The sequence below is a fragment of the Xyrauchen texanus genome, chromosome 41 (assembly GCF_025860055.1).
Source record: "Xyrauchen texanus isolate HMW12.3.18 chromosome 41, RBS_HiC_50CHRs, whole genome shotgun sequence".
Lineage (NCBI taxonomy): Eukaryota > Metazoa > Chordata > Actinopteri > Cypriniformes > Catostomidae > Xyrauchen > Xyrauchen texanus.
The window spans coordinates 20568810-20590792 of record NC_068316.1 but is presented as its reverse complement, the minus strand read 5'-3'; the positions used below and the strand labels follow the sequence as shown (position 1 = coordinate 20590792).

Sequence of the window (21983 nt, the reverse complement as noted above, 5' to 3'; positions counted from 1 at the left end):
TGCTGTTTGGTTCAGAATGGCAGATTTTGACAGGTTGAATTTATTTTTTCCACAAATCAACAGGGTATTCAAGGCCACGATGATGGATGTCGTGGTGTTCGTAGCGTAGCATCATTTATTGGACAACCTTATAGTGAATACATTTTCACAGATATACCATTTGTCATGGTGTCACCTAAAACAGACGTTGAATAACCGTTGAAAACGATAAAAACGAGTTTAGGCAGAGCTTCGTACCTGTGTTATGAACCTTTTAGTCAGAATTATGTTATTACGTGCGAAATTGTTAAAGGGACGTCGTTATAAACCAGAGATTTCATTCGAATTTATTATATTTCAGTGTATCTTCGACAGTAGCTTAGAATCTAGTGAGCTGCCTACCTAGACAGCTTTCGGGGCCTCGAAACGCGCCAAAATGCTGTCTACGTAGACAGCGTACAAGGTTTTGAGACACCACCTTCACCTGTCAATCAATCCTCACAAAAACTCTCATCTGAATGAATGTGGAAAAAAAAATCCCCAACAGTTATTACTCTAGCGCTTCTAGTTGCTTTTCACGTTATTCCTTTGTTCATTTGACAGAAATAAAGTGTAACCAGATGTTATCAGCCTAGATTGATATCGATTTTGTTCAGATTTGAGGAAAACTGAACTCTGAGGTAAAATGTTTTATTATCCGAACGTACTTCAGCGTCACACGGGATGTTTCTCTACTATTTGGTAAGCACTTTAGTGTTAATATCATAATGAAAATTAACTCCTAAAATATTTAAAGTTGTATAAAATATGTACAGTTAGATTAAGTGTACATTAAGATAAATCTATTTTTGGTCTACACAAGAAAATTAGAGCAATATGTCAACACATTGCTATAATAAAACATCTAGTTGAATGAAAATATTGTTTGTTGAAGTGTTTTTGTTTGTTTGTATGTTTGTTTTGTTTTCAGGTTGGCAGCCACTAAAGGCATCAGGATATCCAGAAGAGAATATCTCAAAGTCAACGTCGGGAGAACATGGTAAAAGCACTTAACACTTACAATAAATCTTCTTTTAGCTTTTAAAAGTGGTGATAATGTGAGAGGACCACTGATCTATATATATATATATATATATATATATATATATATATATATATATATATATATATATATATATAAAACATATATTAAATATATAATATATAATTATCTAACAATATGTATCTAACAAAAATTGATCTATAAATGCCCAGATAGTGTCAAATTTTTAAAATATTTTCAAGACAATTACAAAATAATAGAATAAAAAATATTTTGATGTTTTATTTTGAGATATCAAAGAGAACATGTAACTCAGGACAAATATTACATATATTATATATATAGATCAGTGGAGAGGACCCACGATTTTTTTCTGAGGCCTCATCACTATTATGTCATAATTTGAAATGTTTATCATCTGTGTGTTTGTATGTGTATAGTGAGGACATTGTGGATTATGTGACGGTCCAGGTTCCTCCTGTCCATCCCAGTCTTCCCCGGCCCCGTTTCTCTCTCTACCTTTCCTCTCAGCTGCAGTATGGCGTGATCATTGTCTACCATCGCCAGTGTGCTTTTTTGTTGGGTGAGATTATCATGTCTACAGGGGGAATGATGAGTGTATTTAACCCTTATATGCATTAGAATTTCACCAAACACTCTTACATATTCAGGTCTTTAGAGACCCGACATGAGTATCTAACAAAAATGGATCTATAAATGCCCAGATAGTGTCCAATTTTCTAAATATTTTCAAGACAATTAGAAAATAATAGAATAGAAAATATTTTGATGTTTTGTTTTCAGATATCAAAGAGAAAATGTAACTCAGGACAAATCTAATACAAGATTCATTACTTTCACACTGAAACTGCATGAGATGCAACTGGCTGTCAAACACATATTGAACTTAAGTTACACATAAGACTCGCATAAGTTACACATAAGTAATTTCTCAGGCACTTATTGAGTCTAAATAGATGTATAACTTAGAAAATTTCAGTATGTAACAGTTAAAGGACGGGCAAGGAGGAGGCAGTAACCGGCTGAACAGTCAACATAAAGTTTAATGTGAAACTCAACATAAAATAAACATAATCAAACACACGCACATGCAGCGCATCCACGTGCGTCTCTCTCTCTCTCCAACTGGCGTCCCTGGCTCCCCTTTATCTTGCTCTCCTGCTGATCAGCTGATTTAGTATCGCCTGTGCACCCTCGCTGCCTGGCCATGTCTCCCCTCCTTGTCACACAGTATTACACCTAAATGACAGTAGTCATATCATACTGTTCATGTGATACAGTTGCTATAGCTTACTTCAATGTTGTTTCTTCATCAAATAGCAATGTCAAATGTAAATCAAGTCAATCACTGAAACTTCAGTGCCACCTTGAGTAAGAAATAGTATATGTTTTATATTATGTATGTGTGCACGCATATGGAATACTGATAATTTACCATTGTTGATATTAATTCATTGTTGCACACAAAATCAACGTGATATGGTATTTATTTGTATGATATAGTACTCGTTCCTCTTGTGATAAACAAAGAAATATATATCCTGTGATAGTAAACTTAAGTAGATATGAAATAATCATAAAAAAATATAATTTATGAAAAACAGACACTCTTGTGTATGTGTACACTTTTTGTACTTAAACTTAAAAATATATATATTTTTTTTTGTTTGTTGCAATTTTGGCATTTTTAGCCAAAATGACAATTAAATAATATTTTTGGCATTCAGTGAAAATATTCAATGACCAATATAGCCACCCTTCTTTTCAATAACTTTCATAAGCCTTCCATCCATGGAGTCTGTCAGTTTCTTAATCTGTTCACGATCAACTTTCGCTGAAGCAGCAACCACAGTCTCCCAAATGCTGTGCAAAGAGGTGTATTGTCTTTCCTCACTGTAAATCTCACATTTGAGAAGGGCCCACAAGTGCTCAGTAGGATTTAAGTCAGGTGAGGAAGGGGGCCATGTCATTATTTGGGTATCTTTGAGGCCCTTGCTGGCTAGCAAAGCAGTTTACTTGGATATATGTGATGGAGCATTGTCCTGCATAAAGATCATGGCCTTCTTGAATGCTGAGGACTTCTTCCTGCATCATGCTTGAAGAAAGTACTTTCCAGAAACTGGCAGTAGGTTTGAGAGTTGAGTTTCATTCCATCTTCAACTCAAAAAGGTCCAACTACCTCATCCTTAATGATAGCAGCCTATACCAGTATCCCTCCTCCACCATGCTGGCACCTGACTCGAAGTGGTGACCTGTGTCCATCCATCCATCCATCTGGTTCATCAAGAGTCAGTATCATTTCATCTGTCCATAAAACCTTTGAAAAAGAAAAAACCTTTCTTTGTTCCAATCTTGACACTTCAACTTGTGAATATATTCAGTGGTGGTCATGTTTCAGCCTTCTTGACCTTGGCCATGTCTCTGAGCATTTGACACCTTGTACTTCTGTACACTCCAGGTAGGTTGCAGTTCTGGAATATGGTGGCATTGGAGGATAATGTGTTCCTGGTAGCTTCACGTTTAATTCTTCTCAAGTCTTTTGCAGATAATTTGCGCATTTACTTCTCCATGCGTTTTTTTTTTTGTTCCCCAGTTGAACATTTGCAACAAAATGTTTGATTGTCCGGTGGTCACACCTCAATAGTTTAGCTATTTCAAGAGTGTTGCATACGTTTGAAAGGCATTTTACAATATTTGACTTTTCAGTGTCAGTTAAATGTCTTTTTTGGCCCATTTTATTGGTATTGAGGTATTGAAGCTGCCAAATAATTATGCACACCTTGAGTGTCACTTTCGCCACACCCTCCCTCATTATACAAATATATACCACCTGAAAACGATTGAATCCAATAAGAATTCAAGTTTATATGGTTTGGAGTTGGAAAATCTGCATGGAAATAATGATAAGATCAGAATACTCACTTGCCTAATAATTGGGCATGCAGTGTAGAATAGACAAGTCAATAGAATAGAATCTTTATTGCAGCACAGTTTGGGATGGTTGAAATTTACTGTAGGTACAGCTGTAACAGCAGAAAGTTGCTTGCACAATACAGGTTATTTCTGCAATGTGCAATACAGGATAAGCGAAGAATCATCCTCAATCAGCATTTGATGTGACACTTATTGTCGTCAGTGTTCTCAGCTTGTGTTAATGAGTCTTTCTGCCTTTATGTGACCATATGAGGGATGCACAGATGGCCAAATAGCTCACCACATTTTTTTTATTGATCAGCTGTCTGTTTCAGAGAAGCCTGTTGCAAAGGCTTCTGCTTCAAGTCACTGCTCAGCAGAATAAAGATCTGACAGCTTCAGTTATTAAAATTTAAAACAGCTTTCAACTCTGTTTGCACTCAGGAACCGATTAATGCTGTTTTAAAATATTCTCTCTGTAGTCTACAATAAAACACATTGTCATGTATTGAGTGCTGCTAGAGATTAGTAAGGAACTGATAAGCAAAATCCAATCAGAGAGCAATTTGAGTGAGCAGAGATTGACAGCATTCATGTTAATGACACATCTCACAGAAAGGAAATCAGAGATGTTGAAGTATGTACAGAAGTGCAGCCATGCGCAATTGTTCAAAGATGGTAGCATCTGCTAGTGAAGGATCTTAATAATTTATGCAACCTCATGATGTCCCAAACCTATACGACTTTCTTCCTCTGTGAAACACAAAAAGAGATGTTAGGCTATTAGTCTCAGTAACCATTCACTTTCATTGCATCTTTTTTCCATGCAATGAAAGTGAATGGTGATTGAGGTTGCATTCTACCCAACATCTCTTTTTGTGTTCCACAAAGCAAATAAATCATAGGGGTTTGGAACAACAAGAGGGTGAGTAAATGATGTGTTTTTGGGTGAACTATCATTTTAATAGTTTAAATTACAATTAATAAATTTTCCTTTTGTAAAGAATGGAACTTCCTTGCATAGTATTCCATTGTATTGTCTGCAAATGTGTTTTTCATTGAAAAGTATCTGTTTAATTTCTCCACAGAGGAGGCCCAGCAGACCATCGAGCGGTTGCTTCGCTCAGAGAGACACTTGTGTATTGACATGCCGGACACTGATAGGTCAGATTCAAGGTCTTCACTGTCATGTTTTGTCACTAATGTAATTCATTCTGACACAGACTTTCATATTGTTCTTTATAGGTGCATGAAAGTTGTTTATAACATCACCGTTGCTATGATCCACCTTGAGATGTCATTGATGAATCTATGCTGGGATTGTGTTGTTTCTTCTAGGTTGGTGCTGAATGTCCCTGACTCTCTGTTCCAGCTGGAAGAGGGAGAGTGGGCACTGGAACCATTCTTTGGAGTGATGGGTGTTGAATGTGAGCTGCCAAGTCCCTACATGTCACCACAGGTGATAAAATGAAGCACATGTATACATTTATGCCTGAATTAACTGCTAGAAAATAAGGATGGCCACATATTTTTGCAGAATGGGAAGGCCTGTCATTCACAAAATACTATTCATCCCTAACTACTTGTAAGTTTACATGTCTATTCTTATTAGTGGAGCTTTTAAAGCAAACATCTCTATTACTATTGCTCATAGGGTGGTTAACAAACCCCTAACCCTTAAGGCTCAGGTATACTTAATTTTTTCACTTTCCGGATCGGATCATGCACGGCCGTCTGCATTACCTTTCTGAAAATACTTTTCTGACTGCGAACGAACCGCGTTCGACCCATGTGTACTACAACATGCCCCACCGGGAGCGAACCACATTATAGTGACCACGAGGAGGTTACCCCATGTACACCTGGCTGGATTCACTCAGCACACTCTGAGATTCTAACTTTCGAACTCAAGGGGTGGTAGTCAGCGTCTTACTTGCTGAGCTACCCAGGCCCCCAAAGTCACCTTTTCTTAAGCTAATTTGCCCAATTTTGGGGTAAAAATTTATATATTTTCCTTATTAAAATAAGTAAATCCTTATTAAATGTTATGTTAAGCCTAAACACTTAAATTAGAGCTGTCAGAATTAACATGTTAACACGTTTATTATTTTTTTTAATCTTGATTAACGCATTTACCATTAATACAGCATAAACACTGGTGTGAAGAGTCATTACAATGACACTCATGCCACAGTGCCAGCGCTGTTCTACCAAGAGAGCCTACAACCTAAGCATAAAATAGTATGTACCAGTCCCATAGACATTCTCTCTTATGATAGAGCCACGGAGGTTGTTATCTCAACGATTTCCTGTCAGTGATAAAATTATGGAGAAAGGAGCTCTTAACACTATATGTACAAAACAAGCACAGATGGGACTTCTGATAGAAATCAAGTATTTTTCAGCCTATGTAAGGCACGTTTTAATTACCACAGAAGCATACAAAATCTTAACAAAAATGCGATTAATCGCGATTAAACATTTTAATCGACTGACAACACTTTAAATATAACAAAAAGTGTTGAACAAACAAACAAAATAACTGAAAATAAACATGTGGAATGCCTGCTATGGCATTCTTAACTTTTTCACCTCTCATGAGTTTGTATCCCTGATTGAAATTTGGCACACAACATACCGCACACTGTTTGTGCTACAGACATGAATGATACCTCGAATTGTGTGGCTTGTTTAAGAGTGGAGTGTTATTACTTTTCTAACCAGTCAGACTCTGGCAAAATAGCATATTACTGTTAGTTACACTCTAACATTACTTACTTTAATGCAGGCATGTGATTATGTATGCGCTCAGTTTGTCTCAGTTGTGTTGAATGCTGTGAATAGTATATGAACAGAAGTTGCATATACACATTTGACTCTCACACGCTCATTCACTTCCATCTCATACCTAGAATACATGAAAGGGAATTTAGCACAAACAAACCACATGAGTCCTTTGCAATCCATTCTGAGCCATTCAACCATGACTGTATTTATTGTTTATTGGCAGTCCAAGCTGTTAATGGAGGCCTCCTCTCTGGTGGTCAGAAAGGAAATTGCAGCAGCTAAAGGTGAGAACTTGAAACATTGCAACTGATGTGCATCAAAGAGTTGCTCTTTATGGTTCTCAGACTTTCTCTCTGGCTTTCTCTCATTCCCTTTTAAGGCCTCATTGCTTCTCCTGAATCGATCACCATCAAAGACGCATTGCTGGTGCCTGTGCTTCCAGCTGAGGTGAATGACTAATTTTCGGTCTGCGTAAATGCCTCTCACTTCTCCAAATAGCCAATATAAATCGCATAAGATCTATATTTGAGTCTTTGTTTACAGCCTTTGCGAAAACCAAATGCTTGATGCAACTTCTGTACTATTTGCCTCCACAAAATTAACTCAACAGTGTGTGGTGTTATATAAAAACTGATCATCTACCTACATAACAGATGACCAGGAGCATATTACTCATTGATATTATGATAATTCTTTTTCCCTCTTGTTTTATTTAATTATCCACTTCATATTCTGTTGTCCAATGCTGTGTTTCTACTGTTCTCATTTTTCTGATCATAATGTCAGTTTGGTGGGGCAGAGTTACCTGAGGCCACAGCTCATGAGATAGACATGCTCATGGAACAACAAGATCAGTTCCACCTTGGAGGTGAGGATGGTAGTAAACTGGATGTCATAGACAGACAAATGGATAGGCACTTAAATTAGTGTGACCATAAGATCAGATACCATTAAAAAAGCACTTTTCAGTTCTCCTGCTGTGCCCATGTACAACCCTGAAGATTACATTTTATTAAAAACTCTTGGCTGACATTCTGTGCTTGTAACACAATATTTTATATGGATAGTATGTAAATATGCCATTTTCAGGTCCCAAAAAGAGGACATGTCCGGGAAACGGATTACTATGACTGTCTCATCTTTTCCTGTATACTCCCTCAGATGAGGAAGACAGAGAGAGAGAGGGGGTGACAGAGATGGAGAAATCAGGGGAGATAGAGCCTGCTATGATCTCCATAGAACAGTGAGTAACAAAAAGAGAAATCTGAGAATAAATATTGTGAGAAATTAAAAATTGCTTTGATGTTTTGAAATGAAAGATGAATTGTACTGTGAGAACATACTGTTACTTTAAGTCCTCCAAACCATGTGATTTTCCTGGGTTTGTAACATCTGCCGATTTGCATTCCCTTTCAAAGGATTCCTATTGTACAATCAAAATGAGTGTCTGAAGTATATATTTTTTTTGTCAAGGTCCCTGATCATTCCAACTCCAACCATAATAGTTTGAGTTGCAAATGTCAATACAGATTGATGTTTAATCCTGTCACAATATAATGCAAGTTTTGCAAAAAGTTATTATTTGAAGGATTTTTTTTTTTTTTTTACTTTTACATACTTACATGTGTACTTAGAAGACCGCAGCACAAATAGTCATTATAATTCTAAACAAATCAGAGAGAGTGTGGAAAATGGTAAAAAAAAAAAAAAAGAACGACTGAATTCAAATAAAACATTTAAAAACTGAAATAAAAAAAATCTACTGGACTTTTAACCAGTTTAATTCAAATTTTGGTAATCTTTGCCTGGAGAACTGGTCCTTACAGGGTTTCCCAATAATGGTTCATACACTTGTTTGTTTTGAAAAATCGCTGATACTGCATATTTGCTTAATGTCTGGGTGTTTGCAGACTGAAGAACAGTGCATGCATCATGGACGAGGGGACTGGACGTCCTACAGAGGTCACCTTAGATAGGGTCACTATGGAGATGACCCCTCCCCCCTTTACCATGCCACCAACCACCGAGGCCAGCGAGAGAGACATACAGCAAGCACAAGAGATGGAGCGCTCCAGCGAGGTGTGTGTGTGTAAAGCTATGTCCACATTACCTTGCCCATTATCCTCTAGTGGTACATAATCCAAATGCGGTTTGAAGCGTGAAAGCTACTGTAGAAAGAAAATTCCATTGACTTGAATCCACAACAATGTGCTGCTGTCTTAATGACCTCTCATTCTTTCTTTTCTTTTTATGTTCCCTTTTCTCAGACCCTCTTGTTGGACGGACCTGTGCCTTCAAAGAGACAAGGTCGCAAACGACAACTTCTCTTTGCCGACCAACACACACAGATAACCCAGGATGCCATGCGACAACAAATCAACAATCCTCTGATTGAAACTCATTCTCTGGTAGGAGCTCTGTGTTAGAAAACAGATCTAATCAGAAGGACTAGGAATCTTTAGGCATCTCGTGATTACACTGGATTTCCATTTCGATTCAGGGAGTCACAATGTGATTACAAAACGATTCTCGATACATCACAATAGCAACAGTGTATGGGAGCAAATCTTGACTGCGGTAAGGTGGAGCCTTTCAATTCTGTGTGTTGATTCCTTATAAATTCCGAATTACAATATGTCTGCACTGAATAAAAACGTTAACCTAAAAAAATCACATGTGCTTCATGTGGTAACATCTACTAAATTACATGGATGTGATTCTTCCAGATTAATCCAGAAATTATATTTCATATTTCATGGGGTTAAGGTCTTATCGACAATGTCCATGTGTCATTCAAACTTCCCTCGGAACTACTACACTCACTCAAACTTCACTGCTGCTTCTACGTTATGCACACACTTCGTTGAAAACATGCAAGTTGGAAGCTCCTGATTTTCACCGTCATGACTTCATTATATACATTTATTTAAATACATTTATTTCAATTAATCAAGAGAAATAAAATGGTTGGATAGAAACATGTTAAAAGTGTTCTACCCCAAAAAATCCAAGATGGCAGCTAGTCTAAGGTCTGCTCAGTGTCTCTCTCTGGATTGATTTCATTTAAATGGATTTTATAGTACTTTATTCCTTTTAAGTTGTAGTTTTCAAGTTGTACAAGTAATTTATATGGAAATTTCATCTTGAACTTTTAAGAAGATTGTGGACTACTATGAGTTTAAAAATGACACTACACCTTTGCTCTGAGCTAACTTTGCTAACCTGAGCCTGATCTTACTGATCCTATTAGCCCAGGCTAAACAGAGCTAGGCAAACGGGCTTGAGCCTGCTACATCTTCCTGGAGCTTGGGCTAACCAGCCTGAGCCTGCTACATCTTCCTGGAGCTTGGGCTAACCAGCTTGAGCCTGCTATATCCTCTTGGAGCTTGGGCTAATCAGCCTGAGCCTGCTACATCTTCTTGGAGCTTGGGCTAACCAGCCTGAGCCTGCTACATCTTCTTGGAGCTTGGGCTAACCAGCTTGAGCTTGCTACATCCTCATTGGAGCTTGGGCAAACCAGCCTGAGCTTGTTACATTCTTTTGGAGCCTGGGCTAACCAGCCTGAGCCTGCTACATACTCCTGGAGTTAGGCTAGCGGGCCTGGCTTGCTTAATTTTTCTGGAGCTTGGGCAAACCAGCCTGGGTCTCACCCATCTTCCTGGAGGCTAGGCTAACGGGCCTGGCCTACTACATTCTCCTGGAGCTTGGGTTAACAAGCCTAAGCCAGAAACATCATTTTGGAAGCTGGGCCATACTCGACAAGATAAACTGGTACTGTTATTAGTCATCTTTACTATTAGTAAATTAATGACGATGGCATCTTTTTTAATTCTAATTTTATTATCCCTGTTGGTCACTTGGAACTTGAAACCGGGCACTGATCCTAGGGTGAGTTGTTTTAATAATATGGTGGGCATACAGGAAACCTACTATAGTGGCACAAAAACCAGTATTGACATGCACCAGGAACCATTACACTTTTGTTGGAACCTGGACTTCTGGATGGATTTGTATTGGGATTTGCCTAAATTGCAAAAATTTTTTGCTTTGTATAATTTGTCTTTCTCAATTAATGACAGGCATTACCTGGTTTCAGCATATGATAGGCCAGCTTTAAAATATGCTGTGAGGTGCAGATTGATTATTACACTACTCCTACTTCTATCTGGAAATGTGCAGCCCAATCCTGGCCCCTGTTTGCAATGTGTTTCGACCCCTGCTGAATTTAAATCAATGCCTGGACTTAAATTTGTTCATCTAAATGTTCGCAGTTTACTACCCAAAATGGACATGGTTAGAATATGGATTGAATCTACAGATGCAGACATAGCGATAATTTCGGAAACATGGTTGAAGAAATCAATTACAAATGAAGATATAAAAGTACATGGGTATAATGTTTTTCGCAGTGACAGGCTGAAGAAAGGTGGTGGCGTAGCTATCTATGTTAAGTCAAGATTTGGTGCATCAGTTGTTTTGTCTGAGTCTCTCTGTAGGCAAATGGAGTTTTTGGCCTTAAATGTTGAAATATTTAAGTCCCTTTCAATAACTGTTGTGGGGTGTTATAGACCTCCATCGGCCTCCAGGGAGGCTTTATCATCTTTAAAGCTTCTTTTGTCCAGACTAAACTATAGGGAACTTTTATTGGCCGGGGACTTGAATTGGGACTGGCTAAATGTTGTTTCTGATGAATTTAAATCTTTCTGTGATTCTATCAGTCTTAGCCAGTTGGTAAATGTACCTACAAGGCCTAATCTCAAAAATCCTGACAAATCTACTTTAATTGACTTGATTTTAACAAATGTCCCTCATAAATTTTTATCTATGGGTGTCTTTTGTAATGATCTGAGTGATCATTGTGTTATTGCTACTTCGAGAGGCAGTAAAATACCCAAATGTAAATCGCAAATTATTAGAAAGAGAAATTTGAAAAATTTTAATGAACAAGCCTATCATCATGATTTATCTTTGATTAACTGGGGACAGCTTGGCCTGTTGCCTGATGTTGAACTTGCCTGGACACTTTTTAAGGAGAATTTTGAGAATATTGTAAATAAACATGCTCCTTGGACAAAGCACAGAGTGAAGGGACGGAAAACCCTTGGTTTTCTCCAGAGTTGTCAGACATTATCCATCAGCGAAATGTGGCATGGGCTAAAGCTAGAAATGGTGATTCTGCCACTGACTGGTCCATTTTCAGACAACTAAGAAACAAATGTACCTCTCTTATTAAAAAGGCTAAATCAGAATATTATTTATCAGTCACAAGTGAAAATCTCAATAATCCACAGAAATTTTGGAAAGTCATCAAGTCTCTATCTGTGAATAAAAGTAATGAAGCCCTCCCAAAATTTGTCTTAAAAACTCTCTCCCAGTCTACGACAGAGTTGATGTTTTAAATTGCTTTAATGAGCATTTTGTATCAGTTGGTTCTCTGTCCGAGTCGACAGGAGTAGTCGCTGTCACTCCATGCACATACTCCCCAGTGTTTTCTGGAGAGCTTTTTAATTTTGTTTCTTTTACTTTGCAGCAGGTGCATGGAGCTCTTAAAGCGTTAGATCTCAGAAAACCTCCTGGACCAGATTTAATAGAGCCTTATTTTTTGAATAAGGCGGCTGATTTTGTTGCTGAGCCCCTTACAATTCTTTTTAATTTGTCAATTCAAAATAATGAAATACCATCAGTTTGGAAGTCAGCTTTTGTTACTCCCTTGTTTAAAGGAGGTGATCCAGCAGTATTAACTAACTATCGGCCTATATCTAATTTATGTGTTTTGTCAAAAATTTTAGAATCCCTTGTTTCAGACCAAATAAAAGAGTTTTTATACTCAAATGAACTTCTCTCTAAACTGCAATCAGGCTTCAGGAAAAAGCACAGTACCATCACTGCTGTTACAAAAGTAATTAATGACATACTTGTCGCCCTTGATAGAGAGCAATTCTGTGCATCACTTTTTCTTGATCTGTCGAAAGCTTTTGACACAGTGGACCATGCGGTTTTAAAGCATAGGCTTCTTTGTTTGGGATTGTCTGATTGTGCAGCTTCCTGGTTCATGAATTATCTGAGTGACAGGACTCAGTGTATTAAATGTGATGGTCTATGTTCTGCATTAGTGAAGGTCCACAAGGGGGTGCCACAAGGCTCAATATTGGGTCCTCTCCTGTTTATTATGTATATAAATGAATTGGGCCAAAATGTGTCGGATGCTAATATGCATTTCTATGCTGATGACACGATTATTTATTGTTTTGGATCGTCCCCAGCTAAAGCGGTTGAGTCTTTGCAGAAAGCTTTTGATGTGGTTCAACACACGCTTATGCAGCTTAAACTGGTTCTCAATGCTGATAAGACCAAGCTGATGCTGTTTAGTAATACTAAGAAGGTTTATAAAGTTCCTCCTTCTGTGTTCACTTTGACTGGAAGTGTCATAGAGGTGGTTCATTTTTATACTGTAAGTACCTTGGCATTTGGCTTGATGATGCTCTCACTTTTAAACCTCATATAGACAACCTTGTGAAGAAACTCAAACTTAAACTGTCTTTTTTCTTTCGAAATAAATTTTGTTTTTCTTTTAAAGCAAAAAAGCAGCTACTCACTGCAACATTTTTATCTGTCTTAGATTATGGTGACCTGGTGTATAGGACCGCTTCAGCACAATGTCTGCATAAGATTGACACTGTTTATCATGCGTCTCTGAGATTTATTACGAATTGTAACAATTTGACCCATCATTGTGAATTATATTCCAGAGTGGGATGGCCATCGTTGTCCAACAGGAGATCAGGGCATTGGCATATTTTTATCTATAAGGCCGTGCTTGGTCTGTTGCCATCCTACATCAGTAGTTTAATCACATGGAGAAGTGTTGGTTCTTATTCATTGCGATCAAATGATCACTTGCTGCTCTTTGTTCCATTTGCCCAAACAGAACTGGGGAAAAGGGCTTTTGTCTACTCCGCTCCTTCTGCATGGAACTTTTTGCAAAAAGACTTGAAATTATCTGAACTCATTTCCTTAAATGCTTTTAAGTCCAGATTGAGAGAACCTGAATTGACCTGTTTAAATTGTAAATGTTTTTAATTATTTGTGTTGTATAACCTTTATAAATGTAATTGATTGTGTTTTTGCTGCCTCTTGGCCAGGACTCCCTTGAAAAAGAGGTTTTTAACCTCAATGGGACTTTCCTGGTTAAATAAAGGTTAAATAAATAAAAAAAAGTTGGTTAAAAGTTTAAAAGTTGCCATTGTTTAGGGGCTATTCCAGCATTACTGACGTGATATTTGCAGTAAAATCCTGAAATGTTCATTGCCAGAATATCAAACTACTGATCTATAATATATACAGTAGTTCAGTGATCTAGACATTAGAAAATGTTCAGTCTAGACAAGCTTTTTCCCCATTTAGATTGGAAAATTAACTTGGGTTATGGGTGTAAAAAAAAAAAAAAAAAGTACATGAGTTTTTGGGAGACAACTCTCTGTAAAATCTCTTGTGAATTTAAATACACAATCCAGAAATAATACTAGCCACAGAATTAAATGGGGTCGGCACTCTTAAGAACATGTAATATTAAATTTGTTTGTTGTCATATTGTCTAATTTTTGTGACAACTGTAAAAGCAGCACTTACAGTACATGTTGAGGGAAAACGTTGACGTTTTAAATATTGGTAAGATATCTGTTAACGGAGCAGTATGGGTTGAATTAAAATTTAAACCATAATATGTTCTTGCTTGATTAATTATTAGTGATTACTAAACTGCAATAAAAACAGTCTGTATTTTCTGCTTCAGTCAGCGATGCACAAGCTAGTGGCGCCATCTAGCAGCAGTGTGGACAAATTAGGTCATCCAATGTTTATGAAAAGCTGGGTTCTTGGAGAGAAAATGCAGGAGTAGATACTTTCAATCTTTTAATAATAAACGCTGGAGTGGAACAAACAATAACGCTAAACATCATAAAATAACAAAACACGTCAAGGACGGACAAGGACATTAACAAAACAGGAGGGTATTTATACAAACATTGACTGATGATGGAATGGAGGACAGGTGAGGAGGATTGTAAACAGATGGAAGTGATGAGTCCTGTGGATTCTGGGAGATGTAGTCTAGGAGAAAACTTCAAAATAAGAGTCCTTAGGAAAACATGAGGGAGACAGAGTGTGACATAACAACACCCAGTTTGTCAAGAATTATTTACAATAAGGTTTAACTTCTATTTGTTAAAACTTGTTGTAATGTTGGTCAACAAAAATACAATTGTTCATGTTAGTTCCTAGTGCATTATGTTAACATATATAACTTTACATTTAAAAAATTTAATATATGTTAATATTAACATTTACCAAGATTGAAAAATGCCCTAGAAGTTGTTTTAATTGACAGTTCATGTTAACTAATGTTTATAGGGATAAGGGGGTACATTTTCTTACTTTTTTGTGCTTGGCCAATACAGATATTTTGCCACCTACAATATTTTGATATCAGATCACTGTTTTATTTATGAATAATGCTTTAAATATGTACAAAGAGTATTGTTTTTACCATTCTAACAATAAATCATTTTATTTTATAATGGATTGGATCTGTTGAACTCATGACATGCCAAAATTTTAAAGAGAGCCACAATGAAAGATAAATAGAACACAAAAGAAAAAAATAACAAAATCTGATAACATGATTATTGATATTGAAACGTTATTTTGTACTTCTAAAAAACAACAGAACTCACATTTTAAATGTATATATTTTATACTGTATGATAGAACATTACAAATTCATACCGTGCATATGTTGGGCAATTCCACCAAAATGTCAACCAAATCATGGAAAAATAAAGAGTTTAAAACAAAATTACAAAAACTCCTTTTGAATTCTGTGTTATAGTAGTATAATGGACAATGGATTATCCCATCCAGACCACTAGAGGGCACCGCTTGCTCACACAGCGCTGACTGAAGCGCTAAATGTTGAAACTCCTGACCGATATGGGATTTTTGAGACCGATACCGGTTTTAGAGGGGGGAAATTTACCAATGTGGTGGCCGATATAGTTAATTTGTGAGCTGGAATGAAAACAGACAATTTCTATGTGTATTGTTCACCAACTTTGCACCGATATGACTATGCAAAGGTACAGAAGGCTGCTTTCTTAAAGAAATATTTTTATCAAAGAATATTTGACATTGTTATTATTCATTGTCAACAAATTCTAGAAATGAACAATGATAAAATAAACACAAATAAAATAAATAGCTAAATAAACATCAGTACTGTTTAGTATCAGTCAAATGCTGACCATTAAAATAAAGAATAAATACAAATAAAATAAATAGCTAAATAAACATTAGTACTTTTTAATATCAGTCAAATGCTGACTATTTTAATACTGCCAGTCAAGAAACAGTCTTCTAAAACAAGAAGCATTTACACCTGCCGACACAAGAGAAAAACAGCGGCAGCGGTGTTACACCGTATTCTAATATACAAGTTCAGGTGAAACTTTCAACGGTGGAAAACCAGACTTTTAAATATTACATTTTATAAATGACTGGAATTGTTTGGTTGAACGGGGTACCAAACTGTGAATCCTGAACAAAACAGTTTGGTCAATACATGTTTACACATTAGCTGCCACTCAGCTGACAAGCAATGAAAGTAGCTACATGGTTAGCTAGTTAGCTCATTGTTACAGAGAGTAAAAGTTGGACCAGCATTGTGTCTCACCAACTAGGTAACAACATAGCATGAAATCAACACTCAACAGACACAATCCCCCACCGCACTGTTGTCTGTTGTGCAAAAAGATGCTCTGATGTTTACCTTTCAATCTGCTACATTACTGACTACACTGGGAAACTATAGCTGGCTAGCAGCAAACAGTTGTGATAAACAGGAGTGACATGGTAGTCAGGGACAGGGTTAATGTTATATTAGTTATATTGAAAAGGGAAAATGATGGGGTCATTGTTTATTAACTTTCCAGTTTGTATTTGGTAAATGGTCTGCACTTATATAGCGCTTTTTTTTTATTTGGTCAGTAATTGTAATAATAAATATCAGCAGCCAATATATCGGTACATCCCTAACTAAAACTCATTTTAAGGTTAATTCAGATAGAAGATACTCCCTGAGGTAACAAATTGAGATTACCACATTTTACATTGTGCTAAATACAGATAGATAGAAAGCTAAATACAAATTCAATAGAAACGGGAACAGTACCTAAAATAAGAGCTCTGTGGTTTTCGTTTTCTGTGTAAATGAAATGCTGCCTCATAGCATTGTTAAATAGCTTTCAGAAGGCTTCTATGTGTGTTTGTTTGCACACCACTGTGTAAACACTTTTTTGTAGTATGTGTAGATACAGCTCTGAGCAATTTTATCAGTATTGCACACACCTGTATGCTTTGTCCTGTGTATGAATTTCAAATTATTACTCATTTATTTTAAATTCTAATTATGAATTTTTATGGATGCAGTATTATTTGAGAAAGAATCATGATTCACACTGCATCTGTGATTTGATTATTTCCCCCACCCTTACTGATCTGATGGTGATTTGCTTATATTATAAATCAAGACTTGTTTGATAAATTAAAGGACTAATAAAGTCCCAATACTCTCTGTTTATGTCTCTCTCTTTTGTTTATTTCTCTGTCTATTTTTGGCCATCTGTCTCTGTCTTTCTTTTATTCCATAGTCTGATGTACTCCTACGTGTTCCGACCTCCCTGAAGGCACCAGCTGCAGTTCTGCTCAGCACACCATGTAACTGTACGTCATAACACCCTTATGCTGTGGACTGTACACCTCCAAAAAATGGGAATAGATATCAGAGAATATGGCTTGTTTATACGTGACTCCAACTTATAGGGTTATTTCACCCAAAAATTTAAATTCTGTCATCATTTACTCACCCATGGGTTGTTCCAAATCCTTATGAATTTCTTTCTTTCATGGAACACAAAAGGGGATGTTATTCTCAGTCACCATTCACTTTCAATGCATCTTTTTCCTATACAGTGTAAGTGAATGGTGACTAAAATCTTATTTTGTGTTGCACAGAAGAAAGTAATGAATACGTGTTTGGAACAACATGAGGTTGATTAAAGAATTTTCACTTTTGGGTGAACTATTTCTTTTAGATATTTATCATAATGTCACAGCTCTAGAAAACTAGGTTTTGCTCCAACACTTATACAGATCAAATATTTATTAGCAAAATAGGAAAGCCAAAGCCTTGTTCATACATTTGCCTGGCACCACAGCTTGTCTTGATCACACAAGTCTCGAGGCATTTATACTTGACGCGCAACCCAGTTGCACTCTTCTCCAAACGACAGGCAGCAGTGCAGAGAAAATATTAGCTTATCCAGCAGGATACAGCAGCAAAGAAGAGCTTTACTGAGCTTTACATTTATCTAGCCAGGAATGATAATAAATGGTTTATGTTCGCTGGTCATATGAAAGAGGTGAACAAAACAAAAACACTTTTATAAAGAAACTCTGTTTGTCTGTGGCTAAACTCAAGCACTATGTTTACTGTTAAGATACTAGTTTTATGTTTTAGAGCCTAATCGAAATGATGACTTTTACATAAAAAATATTTGTATGACGTTTACATTTAAACAAAATTTTTACACAGTATAAAATAAACAAGAGCTGTTCAGTAATAATACTTTTGTGTATTGTTTAGATCTTTTTATTCAGTGTGCAAAAGGTAGTGGATAAATAGGATTACTTATGTTTCTACACAAGAACAACTAAGGAGCTGCAACAGTTGATTTTACAGTCTTTTTAACATTATTTGCAGTAGATTTACTCTGCCTCAAAAGCACAGGCACATCTTCCCTGCCACTTTCCTCGAATTATTTGCAGTGTGCATACACTGCAAAAATGTACAAAAATTGGTATGTGCACGACCTCACAAAAAGGAGCTTTACGGAGGCCAGGCGAACGCCACAATGATGTCACATTGTGCGTATAAACTCTCACGAACAGCGGCTTTCTCAAGTATAAACCAGGTTTAATGTGTCAGCTGCTTGGACAAAAATTTAACAGTGTAGCAGATCTTCAAAATGAAACCATTGGACATCAAAAGGCTCAGCAGTTTTAATAAGTCACAAACAACCCCAGATTAGCAAACATCCTTTAATATAATTGACATGACTCTGGTTCTTGCAATGTAGTGCTCATTCACCCTGACCTCCAGTCACTGTGGAAATGCCGCAGCATTCTTCCTACCCTTCCCCGTTCCTCAAGGAAACGACAGGCACAGGAGGAGAGTGAGCTGTCAGAAATGGAGAGAGAAAGAGGAATGTTTGAAAAGGAGAGGAGCAGGGAGTCTAGTAGAGAGGTGAAGAAATAATTATCTTCCAATGGTGGATGCTTATCTGGTCATGTCAGAGACAGAACTTTATTTATTGGTTCACAGTCGTCAAAGTGCACACATTTTAGGAGCTTTTACAGTACTTAACCCTGTTTTGTTTATCACTTGTTTTTTTGTGGAAGTTTAGGTGGTCAGGGAGTCTGGTGAGTCTGCTCTGGTTCTGTCTGAGCTCTCAGGTGAGAACCAAACACTAAAAGATAAAAGATTTTTTTTATGATTGTAAAACCAAAAACCCAGATTAAAGCCAGAGCCCTCCTGCTGTTGATGAATTGATAGGTACTTAATACATGTTAATACATGTAATTAAAAAACATAAAAATAAAAAATAAAAAGTCTCTAATTCTCAGAAAGAAGTTTTTTCTGATATGGACTAAATGGACTATGTATATTGAACCCATATGGTCAGATTTCCATTTAACTGTTTGGATAAATGTATGTAATGTACTGAACATTTTACTTAAGATTTACTACATAAAGGTGACAGCTCCCAGATCATATTGTATATTGATTATGTTTAATGAAGGAAAATATGTTGAACGTTAGGAATATTATGAAACCTAAAGTCAGGATTGATGCCTTTCTTATATGGTTATTATATAACCTCAAAAGTATTTGGACACTTAACCCACATTAATAATGCATAAATGTCTTTTGATTATACAAAAAACAATATCAAGATACTGTAGCACAATCACATTTATCAAGCAAAACATTTTGCACAAAGATGTTTGTAAGGTTTTTAAGTATAAACCAAGAGGTATACTTTTCAAAGTATTTGGACAATTTTTTGGTTGTCTAAATTAGTGTTTATTAAGTTAATGTGATGAACTACACCTGTAGTTGCTCTACCATGGCTTAAGATGTCAATCAAACTATATTTTGTGTCTCCAACATTCATAAATGAATGCATGATATGCCCATGTGTGTATGTGTCTTTGCAGCTAGCTCAGACGTGCCACTGGATATGTCTAAAGGAGACAAGTCTCAGAATGACCTCATTACTCCTATCGGCAGATGGTGAGAAATAACAAAAGGAAAAACTCAGAATGCATGTTATTACTGAGAGGCAGTTGCTAAACAATAAGAATATGTGTCATATTCAGTACTGTAGTTGTATGTCAAATGGTCTTTCGGGCACATTTACTCATGCCGCATGATGGAGACTATTCATATTGTAACAAGAACACTTTACAAGCAAGCATTAAAAGATTTTATGAAATTCAAGTTATGTGGTTTTAGGTCTCCTATTGAAGAGGTTACTGTCTCTATGGAGGTGATATTAGAAGAGAATGTTGAACTGCCACAGGGAGAGACAGAGCCTAAGAAAGGAGATATCACCACCTCTGAGCTCCTCAGGTAATGCAGATTAATCTCAGCCTCAGACAGAACACCCACAGATTGCTTGCCGATCTTGCTCAGACTGTCTGCTGCATATACAGTGTGTGTAAACTGACCATTGTGAAGGGTGCATGTCATTGTTTCTATCCACAGATTGATCATTAGTTTCATCAAGCACTCTGGAAAGGTCTCCTTTCACTCACTGCTGCCCCCAGAGGCAGACCGAAGAACTCCAGCTCATCTGTTCTACAAAATCCTGGGTGAGGCAATGGAAGAATATTAATGACAAATGTCTTGGAAATAAAAAGCACGCTGAATTGCACTAATTGAAAAATAAATGCATTGCATTATCAGTGCTTGCATTTATTTTTTTTTTTTGGTTATGCTATATTTCATATGATTGGACATTTTGCATCACTCAGATACCGTTGTACATTAAAACGGAAGATGATACACATAGTAAAGTGGCGTGTCAAACTAAAGAAATTATTCTGTTTATTGTCAAGTTAGTTGAATAATTTTTTTTTTAAACTGGCAAATGTCCATGCCATCTCTCTGTTGCTCTTGATCTTCATCAACACCCGATTGCACCACTTAGTGGTGAAGCCCAGTAGCAGAGAGTGAAGATTGTGCATCGGCACTCTACTGCTTTTCTGGCAATGCCAGGATGTACAAAATAAAATTTCCAACCAAATTAGAAATTTTAGAGGTGAATTTGCAAAGTGAAATATAATGGACTGAATATTACTGTTTAATAATCAAGATATAATAAAAACAATCAGAGCTGAATTTTGGAAGGTTAATATTTATTATTGAATTTTTAATGATGAAATTGTTGAATTATACAGTTGATTCAGTTGAGATATTCACAGCTTAAAATACTTCCATTAAGGCATTTTCTCAGGATGATGCATGGTTCATGAGATTATTGTTGTATATGATTTGTTTCTTCTACAGAGCTGATCTGTGCTCAGAAACTAAGTGCATGTCAGACTGAACCGTTTGGAGTGATCACCATTACCATGGACCACTGAAGAAGATACACACCTTAAGTGCAAACATACTGACTTTTGAACACACACTCAATCACACAAAACAAATCTAGATCACTAGCAAATTGGGACTAGAATATTGTTTTACACACACACTGTTAGCATCATTTATAGTCTAGAAATATGAAATATTCACAAATAAAACAGAGCAAATAGAAATTATTTCATTTTAAAATACTTTTTGATAATGTTGGGAATATTCTATCAAAACACAACAATCAGTTGCTGTAATTTTTATCTTTACATTTTTATGAATTTTAATGTTTTTAAAATCATTTTTGTTTTAATATATGAACTTGTTTGTATGTTTGTAATGGTTTGGTTTTTATATATTTAAATGAATTTATTAGTACCTGTTTTAAAAAAAACTTTTTAAATATCTATTTAAAAATCTTTACATTTTATATTTCTTTTTTAAACAATTTTTTTTTTAAATGTAAAGTGAGAAAAAGTTGTGTAA

The 21983-nt window shown here is 36.3% G+C and overlaps 1 protein-coding gene across 1 annotated transcript; it reads left to right on the top strand.

The window, feature by feature from the left end:
- Positions 1-509: 509 nt before the first annotated feature.
- LOC127634144 (meiotic recombination protein REC8 homolog) lies at positions 510-21529 on the top strand. Its single transcript, XM_052113539.1, has 18 exons — positions 510-720; positions 950-1018; positions 1462-1604; positions 5044-5119; positions 5294-5414; positions 6966-7026; positions 7122-7189; positions 7529-7610; positions 7904-7985; positions 8653-8821; positions 9010-9150; positions 17446-17518; positions 18934-19100; positions 19261-19309; positions 20075-20150; positions 20373-20489; positions 20625-20731; positions 21429-21529. The coding sequence occupies exons 1-18, from the start codon at positions 665-667 to the stop codon at positions 21503-21505; spliced, it is 1734 nt and encodes a 577-aa protein (XP_051969499.1). The 5' UTR covers positions 510-664; the 3' UTR covers positions 21506-21529.
- The last annotated feature ends 454 nt before the right edge of the window (positions 21530-21983 follow it).

Excerpts from the sequence above, each read along its gene's own strand:
- LOC127634144 (XM_052113539.1), top strand. The coding sequence starts at position 665 with ATGTTTTATTATCCGAACGTACTTCAGCGTCACACGGGATGTTTCTCT. Across the intron at positions 5,415-6,965 it reads GTCCCTACATGTCACCACAG|TCCAAGCTGTTAATGGAGGC; the intron begins GTGATAAAATGA and ends GTTTATTGGCAG. Across the intron at positions 8,822-9,009 it reads AGATGGAGCGCTCCAGCGAG|ACCCTCTTGTTGGACGGACC; the intron begins GTGTGTGTGTGT and ends CCCTTTTCTCAG.